General features: G+C 47.4%; 2 protein-coding genes and 1 long non-coding RNA gene across 4 annotated transcripts in view; 2 read left to right on the forward strand and 1 right to left on the reverse strand.

Moving 5' to 3' along the window:
- The window catches only part of RETSAT (retinol saturase (all-trans-retinol 13,14-reductase)), a 15,103-nt gene extending 10,384 nt beyond the window's left edge, over window positions 1-4,719 (reverse strand). The window contains exons 1-4 of the mRNA XM_010862182.1: window positions 4,454-4,719; window positions 2,145-2,327; window positions 1,486-1,727; window positions 563-764 (exon numbers count right to left, since the gene is read on the reverse strand). Of these exons, the coding sequence (XP_010860484.1) occupies window positions 563-764; window positions 1,486-1,727; window positions 2,145-2,327; window positions 4,454-4,622 (796 nt within the window). The 5' untranslated portion in view covers window positions 4,623-4,719. The remainder of the gene's footprint in view (window positions 1-562; window positions 765-1,485; window positions 1,728-2,144; window positions 2,328-4,453) is intronic.
- An 87-nt stretch (window positions 4,720-4,806) lies between these two features.
- On the forward strand, window positions 4,807-10,868 carry LOC105004552. 2 transcript variants are annotated; one of them, XR_827237.1, is made up of 4 exons: window positions 4,807-5,000; window positions 6,444-6,610; window positions 8,155-8,441; window positions 10,572-10,868. It is a non-coding gene; the product is annotated as an uncharacterized LOC105004552 (long non-coding RNA). The 2 variants fall into 2 exon arrangements; XR_827238.1 differs by lacking the exons at window positions 8,155-8,441; window positions 10,572-10,868 and adding an exon at window positions 7,982-8,021 and having other exon boundaries at window positions 4,812-5,000.
- A 42-nt stretch (window positions 10,869-10,910) lies between these two features.
- ELMOD3 (ELMO/CED-12 domain containing 3) overlaps window positions 10,911-18,314 on the forward strand; it is a 27,717-nt gene continuing 20,313 nt past the window's right edge. Inside the window, exons 1-5 of the mRNA XM_010862247.1 lie at window positions 10,911-11,287; window positions 12,072-12,149; window positions 12,836-12,905; window positions 16,792-16,860; window positions 17,813-17,904. Of these exons, the coding sequence (XP_010860549.1) occupies window positions 11,135-11,287; window positions 12,072-12,149; window positions 12,836-12,905; window positions 16,792-16,860; window positions 17,813-17,904 (462 nt within the window). The 5' untranslated portion in view covers window positions 10,911-11,134. The remainder of the gene's footprint in view (window positions 11,288-12,071; window positions 12,150-12,835; window positions 12,906-16,791; window positions 16,861-17,812; window positions 17,905-18,314) is intronic.

Below are 18,314 nucleotides of genomic sequence, written 5' to 3' on the forward strand. Positions count from 1 at the left end.
TCCAGGACACAGGTGAGGGGGATTTTTATCAAGGTATCCAGCAGGGAGGAAGACAGGCATTTCTTCCCTAAGCTCAAGAGGACCTGGAGTGTGAGCAGCTCCACTTTAGTTAGCTAGGCAGCCTCAGAGTCAAAGAAATGCTTTTGAACTGTGATGCTGGAGAAGACCCTAGAGAGTCCCTTGGACAGCAAGGAGATGAAACCAGTCAGTCCTAAAGGAAATCAGTCCTGAATATTCACTGGAAGGACTGATGCTGAAGCTGAAGTTCTAATACTTTGGCCACCTGATGCAAAGAGCCAACTCATTGGAAAAGACCCTGATGCTCGGAAAGATTGAAGGCAGGAGAAGGGGGTGACAGAGCATGAGATAGTTGGATGGCATCACTGACTCAATGCACATGAGTTTGAGCAAACTCCAGGAGATAGTGAAGGACATGGAAGCCTGGCGTGCTGCAGTCCATGGGGTCGCAAAGAGTCGGACATGACTGAGTGACTGAATAAACCAGGCTCAGGAAGAAAGACTAAGAGCCAGGGGCTTCCCAGGGCCCAAGGCCAGGACCCACCGTAAGTGGGGAAGATGTAGCTGAGCACAGCCTGGAGCTCCGGGGAGGCAGGGAGCTGCCGCAGGACCTCAGCCAGGCTCTGGGTGGATGCACGAAGGAACGGAGAGAAGTAGGTGAGCAGCCCATACTTGGTGAGGAGCTGAGCCACGGGCAGTGGGAGGATCTTCAGCAGGACAGCATAAATGCTTCCACGGGATACCACCTGGGAGGGGAGTAAGCAGGGAGGAACAGGGCTCACCTCCAGACCCGCTGTGACAGAACTGCCTGTCCAACAGCCTGCACAGTCCAGGGGACCAGCAACACTTGGTGGTGGTGGTTTAGCTGCTGAGTCATGTTCGACTTTTTCCAAGCTATGAATTGTAGCCTGTCAGGCTCCTCTGTCCATGGGGATTCTCCAGGCAAGAAAACTGGAGTGGGTTGCTATTTCCTTCTCCAGGGGATCTTCCCGGATCAGGGATCCAACCTGTGTCTCCTGCATTGCAGGTGGTCTCCTGCACTGGATTCTGAGCCTGCTGAGCCATCAGGGAAGCAGAACTTGGCTAAATTTGGATCGTAAAACTCTGTACTCTAAGTTTTTTTTTCTTTTTTTTCCCATTCTCCCCTCAGATGAGTCCTTTTTTGCTTTTCAGTTTCCTGCCCAAATTCCTTTTGAAAAATTCCAATCTGGTCTCAGATGAAGTGAGGTTACAGATGAAAGGGGTTACAGATGTAACCACATGGAAGCCAGCCTGGCCGGGCCAGAGTGTGAGTGGCAGCTGCTGAGCCCAGGCTCCAGAGAGAGGGCCTGGCTGAGCACAGAGGTCAACTCGGACCTGGGCTGAGTTCCAGACAAACATGTCTGTTCCTCCTTCCTGCCTCCCTCACCCGTCACTCCACTAATGAGGAAGGTAAGCCTTGTTGGGAATAACACATGTCCGTATTACCTTAACCAGCTTCATATACTTGTCAATGGCAGCTTCTTCCTGGGGAAACTTGTCCTTGAGGCCCTGAATGTAGGCTTTCATCCCCGCGTACATGGGAAACTCTTTTCGGCCATCAGGCCCTTCTAGTACCATGATGTCAAAGGGAGAGGACAAGGCAGCCCAGTCTAGCTGCCCCTCAGTGATCTGGTCCAAGATAAAACGGTCAAAGCTGCCCTCCTGCATACCCCCAATGTAATGGATTCCTGTTGAGAAATAGAAAAACAAGGCATGATAGAGATAAGGGAATTGAGCATTGGAAAGGCTCCAACAAGGAAGCAAGGTGAAAGAGGCGTCCTACAGGCCAAGCCCACGCCCACAGAGGGGGTACCCACGCCTTTCTGAAAAGGGGAGTTGCAGCAGAAACCACTAGATCCCCGCCCAGTTCAGCAGGTACAGCTGTCAGACCATGGAGATACATGTGGTGTGTCTCTAACTTCTTTTCCCTTCATCTGAGATCAGATTGGAATTTTTCTAAAGGAATTTGGGCAGGAAAGCTGTCAGACCAACAGTGCCCAGGGCAAAGAAAACCTGGGCCTCCAAAACCACTGAAAAGCCCAGGATCGTCCCACTGCGGCTGCTCCAAACCTCCCTCTCCCACCCCTTTGCCTTGGCAGCCTTACCCGTGTCAAATTCAAGGCCATTCTTTCCAAAGGTATGACAACAGCCTCCTGCCTTGGTATGTTGTTCCAAAACGAGAACTCGCTTGCCAGTTTTGGCTAGGATTGCAGCTGCTGCCAAGCCCCCAAAGCCACTGCCAATCACCACCACATCCAGCTTCTTTGGCACTCGGCTGACGGAGAAAGCTGCAGCAAAGGAGGAGATGGAGAGCGCAATGAAAGGACAATGAGGTGGAAAGCAAGGCAGAATGTTCTAGCTTATATGATGCTCCAAAAAATTTCTAGAGCAGTTTGGCACAGGGCTCCTCACTAAAATATCTCAAACATTTTACCTAGGACATACTCAGGACCCACTGGGAAAGGTTGAACAAAGTGATTTAGGTTGATCTGAACTGGCTGCAGTCCATGGGGTCACTAAGAGTCGGGTACAACTGAGCGACTTCCTTTCACTTTTCACTTTCATGCATTGGAGAAGGAAATGGCAACCCACTCCTTGTATTCTTGCCTGGAGAATCCCAGGGACAGAGGAGCCTAGTGGGCTGCCGTCTATGGGGTCGCACAGAGTCGGACACGACTGAAGCGACTTAGCAGCAGCAGCAGCAGAACTGATTTAACCAAAACCACTATGTAGCCGAGGATTTTCCCTACTTGCAAGGAAAGAATAATTCATAAACTATCACACACACACACAAGTGCTGACCATGATCCAGGCTAAGAATAATAAATGCAGTCAGAGACCGAGCTAGGGAAGAAAGAAAACAAGGAGGTGGGGGACAAGAGAAGAGTATCATGGGGCTGGATGGTGGCTCATGCAACAGTCTATTCACAAGCAGGTTATCTTCAGAAAATGCAGGATCTGCAGGCAGTAGTGGTGCAGCCCACTCAGATCATGGTTCTTAAAGATCTTGATACAGAGGCAGGACAGAGCTCCTCTGAGAAATCACAGCACCACCCCTTCACACTGGGAAAGCCTGGATGTGGGATAGAGGAGGAAGCACCTAAACAAGACAAACTGGACAGCCCATGGTGCTGTATGGGCACTTTCTACATAAGATCTATTCTTTCAAGATCACTCCAGAAGAACTGAGTTTTGGGATTTTTCAAGATGCCAGAGAACTCGGTAAAAACTTTGAACTTTTCAAACATTTTTTAAAAGACCTGCAGTGAAAAATACATTTCATACATCAGTATATAATATAAAGAAGTTCCACAATACTTAGTACAACTATGTAGGATACACTGATATTTTCCATTTGACTGAATTTTAAAATGCTAGTTGCAACTCACTAAATTGATATCATGACCCACTACGAGAGATCAACACTTGGTTTCAAAAACAAACTAATCATCTCATCTTTAGACCAATCCAGATAAATGGAGTGACTTGCTAATGGTTACACAGTACATCAGGCTTCCCTGGTGGCTCAGACAGTAGAGAAAGTGCCTGCAATGTAGGAGACTGGGGTTTGATCCCTAGGTGGAGAAGGTCTCCTGGAGAAGGAAGTGACAACCCACTCCAATATTCTTGCCTGGAAAATGCCATGGACAGAGGAGCGTGGAGGGCTACCAGGGTCGCATAGGGTCGGACAGTGACTAACACTTTCACTTTTTTCACAGAGTAAATCACTGTTGTTTGTTGTTCAGTTGCTCAGTCCTGTTTGATTCTCTGCGACAGAGACAGTGACAGAGTCCAGTTAAAACTCTGATTTCAGAAATAATGGTCCTTCCACTTACAACAATACTGTCTTTATTTTATTTATTAAGCAGCCGAACTCTTTCTTTAAACTCTAAAAGAAACCCACAAATACTTTTTAAAAGATGACAGTGCAGATTCTCCGTAAACAAAGAGCTCTGAGCCCGAGGCACCCCACTGAGCCTCTCTTCAACCGCAAGATTATGGGACCAGCATTATCAGTCACATCCCGTGATGAACCAAATGCAATTTCCTACAAAGGTTTCTGTGTAGCTCTCCCACGCCCTTGAACCCCTGGGGAAGATAAGTGAGAATGTTACGGTCTTAAAGTCAAAGAGGGGGGAAGATCTCTCCTTGTTTAAACCGTTAGCCATGGCTATACCAAGCGGCAGGGTCTGAGTGTGGCTATGACAAGAACTTGGCTCGCCCAGGACGATGCCCGAGACCCAGAGGCCACGATTCCCTGGGCCTGCGGGGACCAAGGCTCTCGCCAGGAGTGGATTCTAAAGCGGGCGCCTATACATGCAAAGATGCCCTTCCAGCACTTTGCATCTGGGAAACGCTAACCCGTGAGGATGCTCGGGAGCAGCCTAGGTCCCCGGGGTGTCTCCCCGCTCACCTTGCTTGAGAACCTTCTTCCTGGCCTCCTTGTCGGTCACCAGAGGCGCGGGTGGCCGTTGGACATCCTCCAAGAAGGGGTTCGGGGAGCTGCCTGAGAACAGCCCCTTGTAAACTTTGCCGAGGACGACCAGCAGCAGCGCAGCCAGTAGCAGCAGCGACACCCACATCGCGCCGGCGCCGGGTACCTGCAACTCTTTCGCTTGGACAGCGCCTGGGGTCTGGAGCCGCAGCTCTGCTCAGTTAGATAGTCCTCCCACCAGGGAGGCGGAGTCAACCGTGCCCGCTGATCAGCCCGCGGAAAGGCGAAGTCGCTCGCGGAAAGGCGAAGTCGCTCGCGGAGATTGACCCTCGCGGCTCCCCGTACTCGCTTCGCCTGCTGTGCGGAGGGCCGTGTTCCTGCGCGGAGGAGGCCTGGCGGAGCTGGGAGACCCCAACAGCGAAGAACTGGGAACTCGGGGACTCGGCCGGCGATCCCCGGGCGGGGGTCAGAGGAGGAGGAATGGGGGCGGAAATGGTCGCCGTGGGGCGAGACAAGGCTGAGACGTGTAAGACCGAGAGAGACTCCCGATCCTGGTAGACAGGAGACCTGGGTTGTGGTTTGCGCTCTGCCGCGGACTCGCTAGATGACCGGTGGCAAATCGCTTTCCTGTTTTCCCCTCCGAACAATTGAGAAAGTTTCTGGCCAGAGTCCCCACGCAGCCCCTGTCTGGCTGGGTTCTTGCTGGATTGAGATCTCCCTTGACGTCCGCGCATCGCAGCCGGCGAGCACCGACTCTGGGACCCTCAAACTGGTCAATAGTTTTTGGGCGGGCGCCCTGGGATGACGACGCCTACGGCCGGGGCCGGGTAGGGACTGGAGCGGGCGGGGAGCGCCCAGCGGAAAGGCCGATGAAAGAACCAGCCTACCTGTGTATGCATTTATACTGAAAGTGTCGCTCCAATTTCTAGATTAAATATCTATTTAGCGTTTAAGCCCCAGCAAGCTTAAACTTAAAATTATTCCCTTTAATGTAGCTCCTTTCCTAAAGTGGGTGCACCATAAAAATTAACAACAAGGATCTACTGTATAGCACAGGAAGCTATATTTAGTATCTTGTACTAACAGAGGATGAGATGGTTAGATGGCATCACCGACTCTATGGACAAAAGTTTGAGGAGGTTCCGGGATTTGATGATGAACAGGGAAGCCTGGTGTGCTGCAATGCATGGGATCACAAAGAGTCGGACACGACTGAGCAAGTGAACTGAACTGAATAATCTGTAATGGAAAAGAATCGGAAAAAGAATATATTCAGTTATGTAGATAGATAGGTAGATAGACTCAGTTGTGTCTGAGTCTTTGAGACCCCATAGACTGTAGCCCGTCAGGTTCTTCTGTCCATGGAATTTTCCAGGCAAGAATACTGGAGCAGGTTGCCATTTACTGCGCCAGTGGCTCTTCCCCACCCACAGTATCAAACCAGTGCCTCTTGCATCTCCTGCATTGCCAGGCAGATTCTTTACCACTAGTGCTACCTGGGAAGCCCATATATGTGTTATATATCTGAATCACTTTGCTATATACCAGAAAATAACAACATTGTAAATCAACTACATTTCGATTTTTTAAAATTATTTATTTATTTGGCTGTTCCAGGTCTTAGTCGACACATGCATGTTCTTTAGTTGCAGCATTCAAACTCTTGGTTGCAGCATGTGAGATCTCGTTCTCTGGCTAATGATTGAACCCAAGCTGGCTGCATTGGGAGCATGGAGTCTTAGCCACTGACCACTAGGGTAGCCACTACTTCCATTTTTAAAAAAATTTTAATTAACAAAATACAATAGGTGCACCATAAATACTTAATTTCAAAAGGATCCGTCTTTATAGGAAGGCCATTTCCTCAGGCCCAGCCATAAGGAACTTCCCTAATATTATTAGGAGTGACGTTATAACTTCTAGTACTTGCTCGTTTGACAGTTTCTGCTCATTTCTTTCTCTAATACAGATCGTGAATGTCCCTCATGGAGTCCTGGCAGGGCTCCAGCCAGAACTGAGCACTAGCAGGCATGTAAAGCTGGTCATGATTCAACACTGCTGGATTCAATTCAAGCCCAGTAATAGAAGAGCCTCCCTGAGCTCAGGGTCGCCGTACCTGCCAATCATCTTCCCAAGGTTGGTCGATGTGTGAGTGTTTTGTCATATGCAGAACACTTGAGAAGGTCAAGGGGGAAGGAGTGGAAAGGGAGGCAGATGCTGAGGCGCCAGAGGACACAGAGAGAGTTGGTTCCTGAGCTGCTATAACTGGAGGGCACTGCCCTCCCCCTGTTACAGTGAGCCAGGTGTCCAGTCCAGCAATCAGGAGGTATTCTGGCTCTTGGTGTTAGGAACAGTCAGTGCATCTGGCTTCCTGACAAAGAGTCCATCTTGTTCCTGGCTTCCGGTTTGTAGGGAACCCAGATTGTGTTCTCTGAAGAGCTGACCTCAGAGCAATGCCACCTTTCTTTCTTAGTCAGCCTTTCTTAGTCAACTGGGGAATTACTCTGTGCTTTCACTGCAGAGGGCTGGGCTTCAATCCCTGGTTGGGGAATTAAGATTCTGCAAGCCACACAGTGCAGCCAAAAGAAAGGTAAACCAAGTCTGTGAGGTATACTATCCATCACCTGCCCACTTACCCAGATTCTTGTTGTGACAGGCGCTCATGATGTCCACTTCTCCCATGGTGAGGTATGGGCCTGGCCAAATCACTTCCTGAGGTGGACTCATGGGAAGAAATACTTAGAGTTAGCTTCACTGGCCAGGAAGCTGCCAGATGTACAGTACTGGTGCTCACTGAGGAAGGGGGGGCATTGTGTTGCATTTTGAGTTTCTGTTAATACCATCATAGGAACCGAATTGAGTGTTAGGCCCTGCCAGGTCTGAGACCTGAGTAAAGCCTGAGCACTTCAGCTAAGACCACCCACCAATGTGTCACCCTAAATTATCCTCACCCTTTTGAGACACATGGACTTTCCTGGTGGCTCTGACAGTAAAGAATCTGCCTGTAATTCAGGAGACCTGGATTTGATCCCTGGGTCTGGAAGATCCCCTGGAGGAGGGAAGGGCTGCCCACTTCAGTATTCTTGCCTGGAGAATTCCATGGACAGAGGAACCTACAAGCTACAGCCCGTGGGATCACAAAGGGATGGACAAGACTAAGCGACTAACACTTTCACTTTTAGATAATTTCCCAGATCTCAGTAACTTCATTGTCAAAAACAGATCCCTGTAAAGCAGTTATCCACCAATTAAGAATTAATTTAAAAAGCAAATAGAAAAACAGATCCCTACCACTTACAGTGGTGCTGCCTCCTGGACACTGAGAAGCCAGCCCTTAAACTCCTGCAGGGACCCCTTCTTTCTGTCCCGTTACATGGATAGTAAGAGGCAGGCATTCACTAAGGCAGCATGTTTATTTGGAATATGTTTACAGCTGCTTGAAGATTTTTTTTTTAATGATTTAAAATCCCATAATCATTTTATTTTTATTTATTTATTTGGCCATAGATCGTGGCATGTGGGATCCCTAACCAGGGATCAAACCAGTGCCTTCTGCATTTGAAGAGCAGAGTCCCAACCACTGGACCACCAGGGAGGTACCTGTTTGAAGATTTTTCAAGTCAGAGGCATAACTGAATGATGAAACTAGTTTTCTTCTTTAATCTTTTTTTTTTTTTCAGGGCTGAGACTCCAGAGTGTGTCCTCAAGGACTTCTGTCAGGACTCACAGAAGCCTCCACCCTGGTGATGGCACACAGGGACTGTTTTCTTGTTCTTAGTCTGAACGACTGCCAAGAAGGAGGGCAACGGTAGAACAGTCAAATCCCAGGCTCTCCCCATAGCTTCTAATCTCAGACCTTGTTAAACTCCTTTCTGAGCCCAAGGACAAAAGTCACTTGAACAAATGAGTTTGAGTCATGAATGAAAACTCTCACTCTTTCCATGAGAAAGAATTAAGAGATGGACAGGTAAGCAAGCATATCCATTTGGGAAAGAAGGTGTTGGTATGGGATGTATTGTTAATAATAATAAGAGAGAGCATATATCAAGAGGGTGTGGACCTTTAGAAATGTGTAGGAAAAATTCTCTTTACAGTTCTCTTATTCTTTTAGAAGAAGCTCTTAGTTACTTCTGGATCAATTGCCTTTCCCAATGGTTTGCTTTCTAAGTAGGTTATAGGATTTGGGTTTGGATTTGCTTGGGTGGGAGAAAAGTTTCAATTGGAATCTCCCAGGAAATATATATTTCAATCAGTTTGGGTTGTTTACTGGCCCTTTCTCTCTCAAATACCCATTTTGACCTGTTTATCCTCAGGATCCCTGGTTCCATGTGGATATGTGTGAGCCTGGCAGCTTACCCTGTATTCCCCATGTTTCTCCCTACCTTCCCAGAAATGGTCTTAAATGTAGCCTTTGGGGTGCAGTGGCCAGAATGGGGACAAAGCCTGTGCTTTGGGAGTCCAGGGAGGTTTTCTTCACTCTCCTGAGACAGATGAACTGTTCTTCCAGAGAACATTTATCTTTGGATACTAGAGGGGAGAGAACGATGCGATGAGTCCTGAGCACACAGACTCCTACAGGGAGTTGTGCAGCACGGTGAATCACCAAATATCATTGAGAATGTATCTTGAGCCTTCGAGTGTGTCTAACTGTTTGTGACCCCATGGACTGTAGTCCGCCAGGCTCCTCTGTCCATGGAATTTCCCAGGCAAGAATACTGGAGTAGGTAGCCATCCCCGTCTCCAGGGGATCTTTCTGACCAAGGGATTAAATCCTGGTCACCTGCATTGCAGGCGGATTCTGTACTGTCTGAGCCACCAGAGAAGCCCATTTTGAGCCTAGTCCTGTGCAGATGGTCTGAGAAATATAAAACAAGTATACAAGAAGAGTCTGACTGGGGAGACAGGTCTTTTGCAGAGGACCTTGTGCCACATACAGAGGCTATGGGACTTAGAGATCTGAGGAAACCCTCGTAACTGCAGGAAACCACTGTAGCTCAGCCACCCTGAGGAGATGGAACTGATCTTGAAGGGCCCAGAAAACACTGAGAAGGTGGAGGTGGGGGCGAGACCACATGACCCAAGGGCTGGAGGTGAGAGGAATTGCAGCAGTGTGTTCACTTTAGCTAAGTGGGAAATAATGGTGCTTAGACATCAGGAGGCCAGTTGTGGAGGAGTAGCTCTGCTGTGGTGTGTTTGTGGGTTCATCCTTCTGGCAAAAATGAAGGCAAAAAGAAGTCAAAAAATCAAAGTTGTGTCTAAGGAGTGTTAGTTGGCAAAAATAAGTACGCGGGATTAGAGTAACAGGACAGTCTGGGATTCCAGGGCCTTGATATAACAATGATACCTTTGTTAGTTATTTTCCCGTAATTATTATTATTTTTCTTCTATCTGCCTTAGAGAAAATAATACTGCACATGGTTCAAAATCCAAAAGTATGAGGATGTACATATAGTGAATATCTTCCACTCTTGTTCCCCAGCCACCCTGTTTTCCTGCTGAGGCAAAGTTAGTACTTCCTTGAAGACTATAATTCTGGAAATAGTCTCTATAAAGACAAGCAAATAGATTTATGTGGGTTTTTTTTTTTTTTTTAGAAAATCCAATGATAAAGTATACTCTGCCCTTTCTTTGCTTTTTCACTTAATATAGTAATATCATGAAGATTGTTCCAAATCTTACTCTTTTTTTTAAATGGCTGTATAGGATCTCATTAAGTGGATATGCTTTAATTTATTTAAAATTAGTTCACTAGTGACAACTAGCTTTATCACGATGATCATTTTGAAATGTATAGAAACATCAAATCACTGTGTTGTGCGCTAGGAACTAACATCGTGTTGTAAGTGAATTATAACTCAAAAACAAACTTGTAGAAAAAGAGATTAGATTTGTGGCTACCAGAGATAGGGGAATGGGGAAAGGGGGATTAGATAGTGAAAAGGTGCAAACTTCCAGTTGGAAGATAAATAAGTACTCGGAATATAATGTACAACATGATAAAGGTAGCACTGCTGTATGTTAGAATGAAAGTTAAGAGAATAAATCCTAAGAGTTCTCATCACAAGGAAAAAAATGTTTTGTTTGTTTGTTGATGTAGTACCAATAGATGATGATGGATGATCGATAACCCTATCCTGGTCATCATTTCATAACGTATGTAAGTCCAGTCATGCTGTGCCCCTTGCCTCTTACACAGTGATGTATGTCAATTACATCTCGGTGAAACAGCGGGTGGGGGGGTTATAAATAGAGTAAAATAAAGTAAGAAGTCCGTCAGTGGACATTCAGAGTTTTTCTAGCCTTTTGCTTTTATAAACAGTACTACCATGGATTTCCTTCATGGTCTAGTGGTTAAGAATCTGCCCGCCAGTGCAGGGGACGTGGGTTTGATCCCTGGTCCAGGAAGATCCCACGTGCCATGGGGGCAGCTAAGCCCGTGTGCCACAGCTACTAGAGCCCATGTGCCCTAGAGCTCATGCTCCACAACAAGAGAAGCCACCACAGCGAGAAGTCCTCGAACCACAGCTAGAGATGGCATGGCAACAGAGACCCAGTGCAGCCAAAACAAACGAACAAAAACAGACGAACAAAGCCATGAGTAACACTGTAAGCATGTCATTTTGCACACGGATGAGTATATATATTAGATAAATTCCTCAAATGCAGTTGCAGGCCCCAAATAGACACAGCATACATGATCGTGTCAGATATTATCAAGCTGGAGAGGTGGTAACAGTTCACTCTCCAGTGTCTACAGCTCTTGGTCCTTTACCCAGCATGGTGTTACCACGTTTTCTGATCTTTGATAACAAGGTAAGTGAAAAATGTTATTTCAAGAGTAGTTGTAGTTGACTTTAGTTGACATTTCTCTTGTTATGAGTAAGGTTGAGCATTTCTTCACATGTTTAAGAACTGTTTGTGTTTCCTTTTATGCAAACCATCTACATCCATGCCCATTTTTCTACTGGTTTCTTTTTTTTTCTCTTACTGACTTGTAGGATTTTTTTTCATTTTTTAACATTAAAAGCATTAGGGCTTCCCAGGTGGCTCAGTAGTAAAGAATTTGCCTACAATGTGGGAGACCTGGGTTTGATCCCTGGGTCGGGAAGATCCCCTGGAGAAGGAAATGGCAACCCACTCCAATATTCTTGCCTGGGAAATCCCATGGACAGAGGAGCCTAGTGGGCTACAGTCCATGGAGTTGCAAAGAGTCAGACACAACTTAGCAACTAAACACCAAAGACAGGAAAATTAGCCTTGTGTTTTGATATGAGTTGCAAAAGGTTTGTTGGGTAGTTTTTAAGCTCCAGCAGGGGAAAGATTTGGCTGAGCAGAACATGAGGAAACCGCCTCACTCAACTTTACTTACTCAGAGCCCTGAGACTTTGAATGTGGCCAAGAAGTCTGTATGAGATTATATTAACATTAAGCTTTTTGCAGACCAGGTTAAACAGGAGTTGTCCTTACAGTATTACCTGTAGTTGACTTCTCCAGGGTTAATCCATTGTGTGTGTGTTAAGGGAAAGGGTGTGCTGTTCAAGCTTTCATCTCTGGGGGACTGATACGTGCCTGAGAGACTGACTCGTTTGCCTTGCAGGTTGAAAGTGTGTCTGCTGGGTCCTCTCCACCATGTGACAAGGACAGCAGTGCTCTTCTGGCTTTCAGAGGAATGTCTGTATGTACTGCCCACAGCCCCGTGTCTTCTGTCAGTAGGCGTTCGTGTAACATGCTGCTATGTAGTGCTGGGACACAGGATGGCACAGACCTTGCCCTCCAGTAGTACATACTTTGGGGGTAGGAGTGGGAACAGACATGCAAAACAATCTGCCTAATCAGAAAATTATTGTAATGAAGCAGAATATAAAGTGCAGTGGGGATGTCAACAGCTCACCACTATCTCAGTTGAGTAGATTTTTATCCATTTACTCTTCAAGGAGGGCATATACTTGTCCCTACGTTGCCCAACTTCTCCATCATAGTTGGTATTTTCCAGGTGCCTCTCATTAAGATTGGGCTTCCCAGGTGGCTCAGTGGTAAAGAACCCAGCTGTCAATGCAGGAGTGGGTTAAATCCCTGGGTAGGGAAGATCCCTCGGAGGAGGAAACAGCAACCCACTCCAGTATTCTTGGCTGGAAAATTCCATGGACAGAGGAGCCTGGAAGGCTACAGTCTGTGGGATCTCAAAGAGTCGGACACAACTGAGCATGCACTCATTAAGACTGGCTTAAACCAACCCATCTGGGAAGACAGATTCTAATGGCCTCCAGTTTCAAGAATATTTGGTACAGTGGGCAGTATGTATTTGTGTGGATAGGAGGACTTGGACTCCGCCCTCACACTGAAGGTCACCTGCCCCTACAGATCTCAGAGTTGAAGAATCACAGCGTCCTCCAGGCCCTGACAGCAGAGGCGAACGCCTGGGAGCCCCGTGGTAAGGTCCCCTTCAGGGCCCGAGGAGCCTGGGTGGGACTCAAGGCAGAGCTCGTGGGTCTTTCCTTTTCTTCCTTGAATTTCTTCCTTTGAATTTCTCTCACTACTTTTCCTATAGAATTTTATAGATTTATCCTTCTTCAAGGGAAACTAGAACTGACACTGGATTAGGAGTCAAGAGACCTGAGTTCCTTCATTCTTTTTTAAGGGTTTTTTTTTCATGTGGATCATTTTTAAAGTCTCTTATTCAATGTGTTACAGTATTGCTTCTGTCGCATGTTTTGGTTTTCTGGCTGCAGTGCATGTGGGATCTTAGCTCCCTGACCAAGGATAAAACCCACATACACCCTCTGCTTTGGAAGGTGAAGTCTTAACCACTGGACTGCCAGGGAAGTCCTGAGAGACCTGAGTCCTAACTTGGTCCCCAAAGCCCTGCTAGTGACTTACTTGCCTTTTGGGAAAATTATACTATCTCTGTGTCTACAGTGGAGATATCAGTATTTCCTTTGTCCTCTGAAGGATGTTGTGATACTGAAATGATACAGAGTAGATGAAAAGGCTTTGAAAAGTTAATCTTGTTTTACCTGCTTGACATGGCGCTTCCTATACTCTATTTAAAGCTCACTCTGCCTGCTAATATAACGCACAAGGAAGCACACTCCACCAATTCAGAAGGACCACTTCTGGAGTCACATGTCTCTGGCTTAAGTCTTAACTCTTTCACCCACCAGCTCCATGACCCAGAGTGAGGAACTTAATCTTTCTAACCCTTGCTTTACTTATCTGAAAACCAGGGTTATATCAGAACCTGTATGATATAAATTTTATAAGGATTAAACGAGATAATGGAAAGTGCTTAGCACACAGAATCATAGTGAGCACTCACTGGTGTGTTTTGTTATCTTAAAATCTTGCAAACTGAATGTGTAATCTCCAAGAATATGGGAGTCTATTAAAAATATTCCAGTGTAGAAAAATTATTTGAAGGTCTCAGAAGTTTCTTTTTTTGTAAAGAGAACCATTTTTTAAATTTTATTTTTAATTGGATAATTATTACTTTACAGTGTTGTGTTGGTTTCTGCCACAAACAACATGAATCAGTCACAAGTATACATATATCCCCTCCTTTTGAATCTCCCTCCCCTGCCCTACCATATGGATATTAAATTTGTTACAACATTGCTTCTGTTTTATGTTTTTGATTTTTTTGGCCTTCGGGCGATCCCAACCAGGGATCCAACCCATACCCTTTGTGTTGGAAGACAAAGTCTCAATCACTATGATGGCCAGGGAAGTCCCTATAAAGTTTCTTTTAATTGAATTTTGTCTTTACCACGTGTTGGCAGACCTAACATTGATTAGAGATGTTGCCTCAAATGCCAAAATGTCTTCTGTTTCAGTACAACTGGCAGTTCTGTGCCAGATATTCTTGATCATATTGAGCAGTTACACTGGACTTCCCAGGTGGTAAAGTGGTAAAGAGTCCGCCTGTCAGTGCAGGAGACGCAGGACACTGAGGTTCGATCCCTGAGTCAGAAAGATCCCCGGAGAAGGAAATGGCAACCCACTCCAATATTCTTTCCTGGAAGGTTCCGTGGACAGAGGAGCCTGGCAGGCTACAGTCCTGAGGTCACAAAAAGTTGGATATGACTGAGTATGCGTACATACGTGTTTGAACAATTACATTTTTTTTTTTCAGACAGCACTCAGCTAATTTAAATTAATAGGCTGACTAAATCAGTAGTGCCGTTTACTATGTGAATAAAGAGAAAAGGGCTTAAGTAAAGGAGGTAATTGACAAAAGGAAAAATGATAAAGAGCCATACTAACGTGAACTGGCTTTGTCTTCCTGGAGATTTGGAAGCTCCATGCTTTTCTGTTCGTGTGGAGAAAGCAGTATTTACATCAGGATTGTGTGCAGAGGTGGGAGTTGTCTCCCTGAGTCCTAAAAGAACTAGGAAAGGAGCAATATGCTCTTACATGGGTTGGGTGTTTGTCTCTAGTTCGGGCACCAGATTGAAGTTGCCCCTTGAGACCATGTGCTTCCTCTTACTTCGATTCCTATCACAGTAAACTCCCACACCCTTGCCCATGAGGTTCCTACTCCTGGTGCACGGCCTTTGACCAACTTGTTTATAGGCAAGGATGCATGGGGTAAAAGATTAATTGCATTGTGATAATCTGAAGGTTAACTCAGTGAGGTTGGATGTAGATGAGGGGTGAAGGGTGGGGGAACTCTTATCATCCTGATAAGCGTCCATGGCTGCCGTTCCACTTTCCTTGTTCAACCCCTTTGTCGTTGTAGCTCACTTGCCAGGGGTCCAGCGTGCTGGACATAAGTCTTTATTTTCCTCATGGTCCCGGGTCGAATATCCTGTGTTCTGTTGAAGCTACCTAGTTTGGAAGCCCTGTTGTACCATCTGCTGCCCCGGGCAAGAACTGGCAAGAGTCCAGATCCATCTCATCTGCTACCACCATCCACAATCCTGCTAGACCGGAGTCCACAACTGTGTTGGCCCTGCTAGCTGAGGTGCACTGAGCAGGCGACCTTGGGCCACGTGCTCCCCTAGACTCTGTTCTCATAGTAATCTCAAGAGAGATTACAGATGGTTGAGTAACTTGCCTGAAGAAGCACAGCTTGTGAGTGAGCTAAAAAGTTCACAAGCCATTTGTCTCTACAGGGTGCTTTCACTGTGGTCCCCTCCTGCTCCCCAGCAGCCTCCTCAGCCTTGTTATCCATTAGTGTTTTGAGTTTGGGGTAGGTTTTTCTTTAATTTTCCAAGTGTGTATTGGTCGCTCAGTCATGTCTGAGTCTACGCCCTATGCACTGTAGCCCACCAGATTCCTCTATCCATGGGATTCTCCAGGCAAGAATACTGGAGTGGGTTGCCATTCCCTTCTTCAGGGGATCTTCCCAACCCAGGGATCAAACCCAGGTCTCCTGCATTGCAGGTGGATTCTTTGCCGTCTGAGCCACTAGGGAAGCCCTTTTGCAAGTGTACTTCCAAAACAGTTCACTGTCACAGAAATTCCTCAGCCCTGGTTGCAAGGCAGAGGGGAGCTGTCCTAACTTGCTTACACTATCCAGGCTGGAAGGCTCACCAGTTTGGTTTGAACAGAAGCCTCCCCATCCTCCCCACTGTTTGCCTGTGTCCTCTTTAGCAAAGGGGAAAAGCCAGTGACAGCCATGACACCAGAATTCGGTCCAGAGAGTGCCAGCTGTGGTGTGGAGTAAAGGGCTGTGCAGTGATTATAGAGAGCCTGTCCTGCAGCTGTTTTTTTCTTCTGTCCCCCCTCCTTTCATTGTGCTTATCATTCATTCCTCAAACATTCATTATGAGGACTTTCCTGGTGGTCCAGTGGTTAGGACTCCATACTTCCACTGCAAGGGGCACAGGTTTGATCCCAGGTAATTGGGGAACTAAGATCCTGCATGCCAGCCGGTGTGGCCAAAAATAGCAACAAAAACATTCATGGTGCACCCATTGAACCCCAAGAACCCTGCCCTCCTGTAGCTCCCAGTGCAGTGGGCAGGACAGTTACCACACTGTGACAAGAACAGAGTGTCGGGAACTCTCATGGTGCTGCTCCTAAAAGCAGATTCCAGAGGCTGAAGAAGGTGCCAGGGGAGGGTGGTGCTGGAGTTGGCTGCATGCTGAGATGGAGCTGCGCCAAGAGGGGTTGGAGCTGAAGGTGGGTTGGGGTTTCATTGTGAGAATTACGAAGAATCCCTAGAGGGTTCCATGCAGCGGGCTGGCATCAGGTCTGGCCTTTTTGAAAGCTCACTTTGGCAGCTGTCTGGCAAGACAGGCAGATAAGGCCAGGGGCTACAACAGTGATCCAGACATACGTAGATCTCAGGGGATGTCCTTGTCTCACTATTGCAGTTGTGAGTACAGAAGTCCTCCAAGCCCAAGAAGAATGGGAAGCTGTGGAGAGCATCCACCCAGAGACAGGTAACTAGAGGAATGGCACCCTTTCCACACAGCCTGCTGCCGCTAAAGGCACTGTCTACCCACGAGGCTGATGCTCTGTTTGGGATTAGAAGACAGAATTCCTGAGTGTTCTCATTTTTGATATGTGACATAGAATAAAACCTCTTTTCCCACTTCAAAGGTGATGCCCTCCAACCTCTGGAGGAAAGGGAGGTGAATGCCACGGGGTCTGAGAGAATACGAGGAGGACCATGGTCAGGCTCAGCTTCTGCAGGGTGATGAGGTCGGGCAGAGGATGGAGCTGGGCAGCCAGGACCCCTGTATCAGGTTGAGCAGATGGTTCACTGTACAAGGAAATCTCTGGAGATGGAGGTTGAAGTCGTCTGCTGGAAGGCACTGGGGGCTGTCAGAACTGTGTCTCGTTCCTTTGGGAGGTTTAGGTGGAGCTGTGGGAGGGGAGAACTGAGACCTAAATCTAGCCTGAGCCCCACTTGAGCACCTGGAGAGACGTTTCAGGGGCTGTATCAGCCATCACCTGAACTGCTGGTTGACGAGTTAATTCCCTGGAGCAAAGGCTGGAGGAGAGATCATTCATCTCCAGGGCATGAGAAGGCGAAGTAGAAACCGGGAAAGGCCCCTAGACAGACCTGTCACAAGCTTCTGTGTGGGTACCTCCTCCAGGCAGTGACGAACCCCACTCACAGATGAGTGGACTTGGGGGCTCCTACAGATCAGCTTCTACTCTGCAGGGCTCAGCCTGGTCCACCTCCACCCAGCCAGCTCTGAAAGGGAGCCCGCCCTGTGAATAACACCAGCCCCCTGACACCGGGTTGGTTGTAGCTGTAGGTGTCTGACACTGACAGCTGGAAGCCTGTGCTGGGCTTAGAGGTGACAACCAGAAGGCCCTTGGTACATGTTTGTTGATAGAGTGGCTCCTGTCACAAGTCTTGGAGTGTCTTCCCTTTTGCCACAGAGAGCCGGGCCAGCATGGACCAGCCTGGGCAGCTCATCTCCTTCAGTGAGGCCCTGCAGCATTTCCAGACAGTGGACCTCTCCTCCTTCAAGGTATGACACCAGCGGGGCACTGGGGTCTTGAGCAAAGCGCTTTCTTCCCCCAAGCTAGGTTTCTACCCCATCAGGATAGGCCACAGGAAGATCCCCTGGAGAAGAGCATGGCAACCCACTCTAGTATTCTTGCCTGGAGAATCCCCATGGACAGAGGAGCCTAGCGGACTACAGTCCCTGGAGTTGCAAAGAGTTGGACACAACTGAGTGACTAAGCAGAGGATAGGGCACTGGGCAGGCAAGAGGAAAGCTTCCAGTCGAGGGCTCTTTCCCAACTCAGAAATCTCAGGGTACAGAATCACAGGTGGCTGAGGACCCAGGTGTCATGTGGTCTCAGGGACTGTGTCCCCGGAGCTCTAATGGTCCTGTCTTATGGGGGTCCTTGGAGCTGCTGCCCACTCTTCCATCCT

The sequence above is a fragment of the Bison bison genome, unplaced genomic scaffold, assembly GCF_000754665.1.
Source record: "Bison bison bison isolate TAMUID 2011002044 unplaced genomic scaffold, Bison_UMD1.0 scf7180017864480, whole genome shotgun sequence".
Lineage (NCBI taxonomy): Eukaryota > Metazoa > Chordata > Mammalia > Artiodactyla > Bovidae > Bison > Bison bison.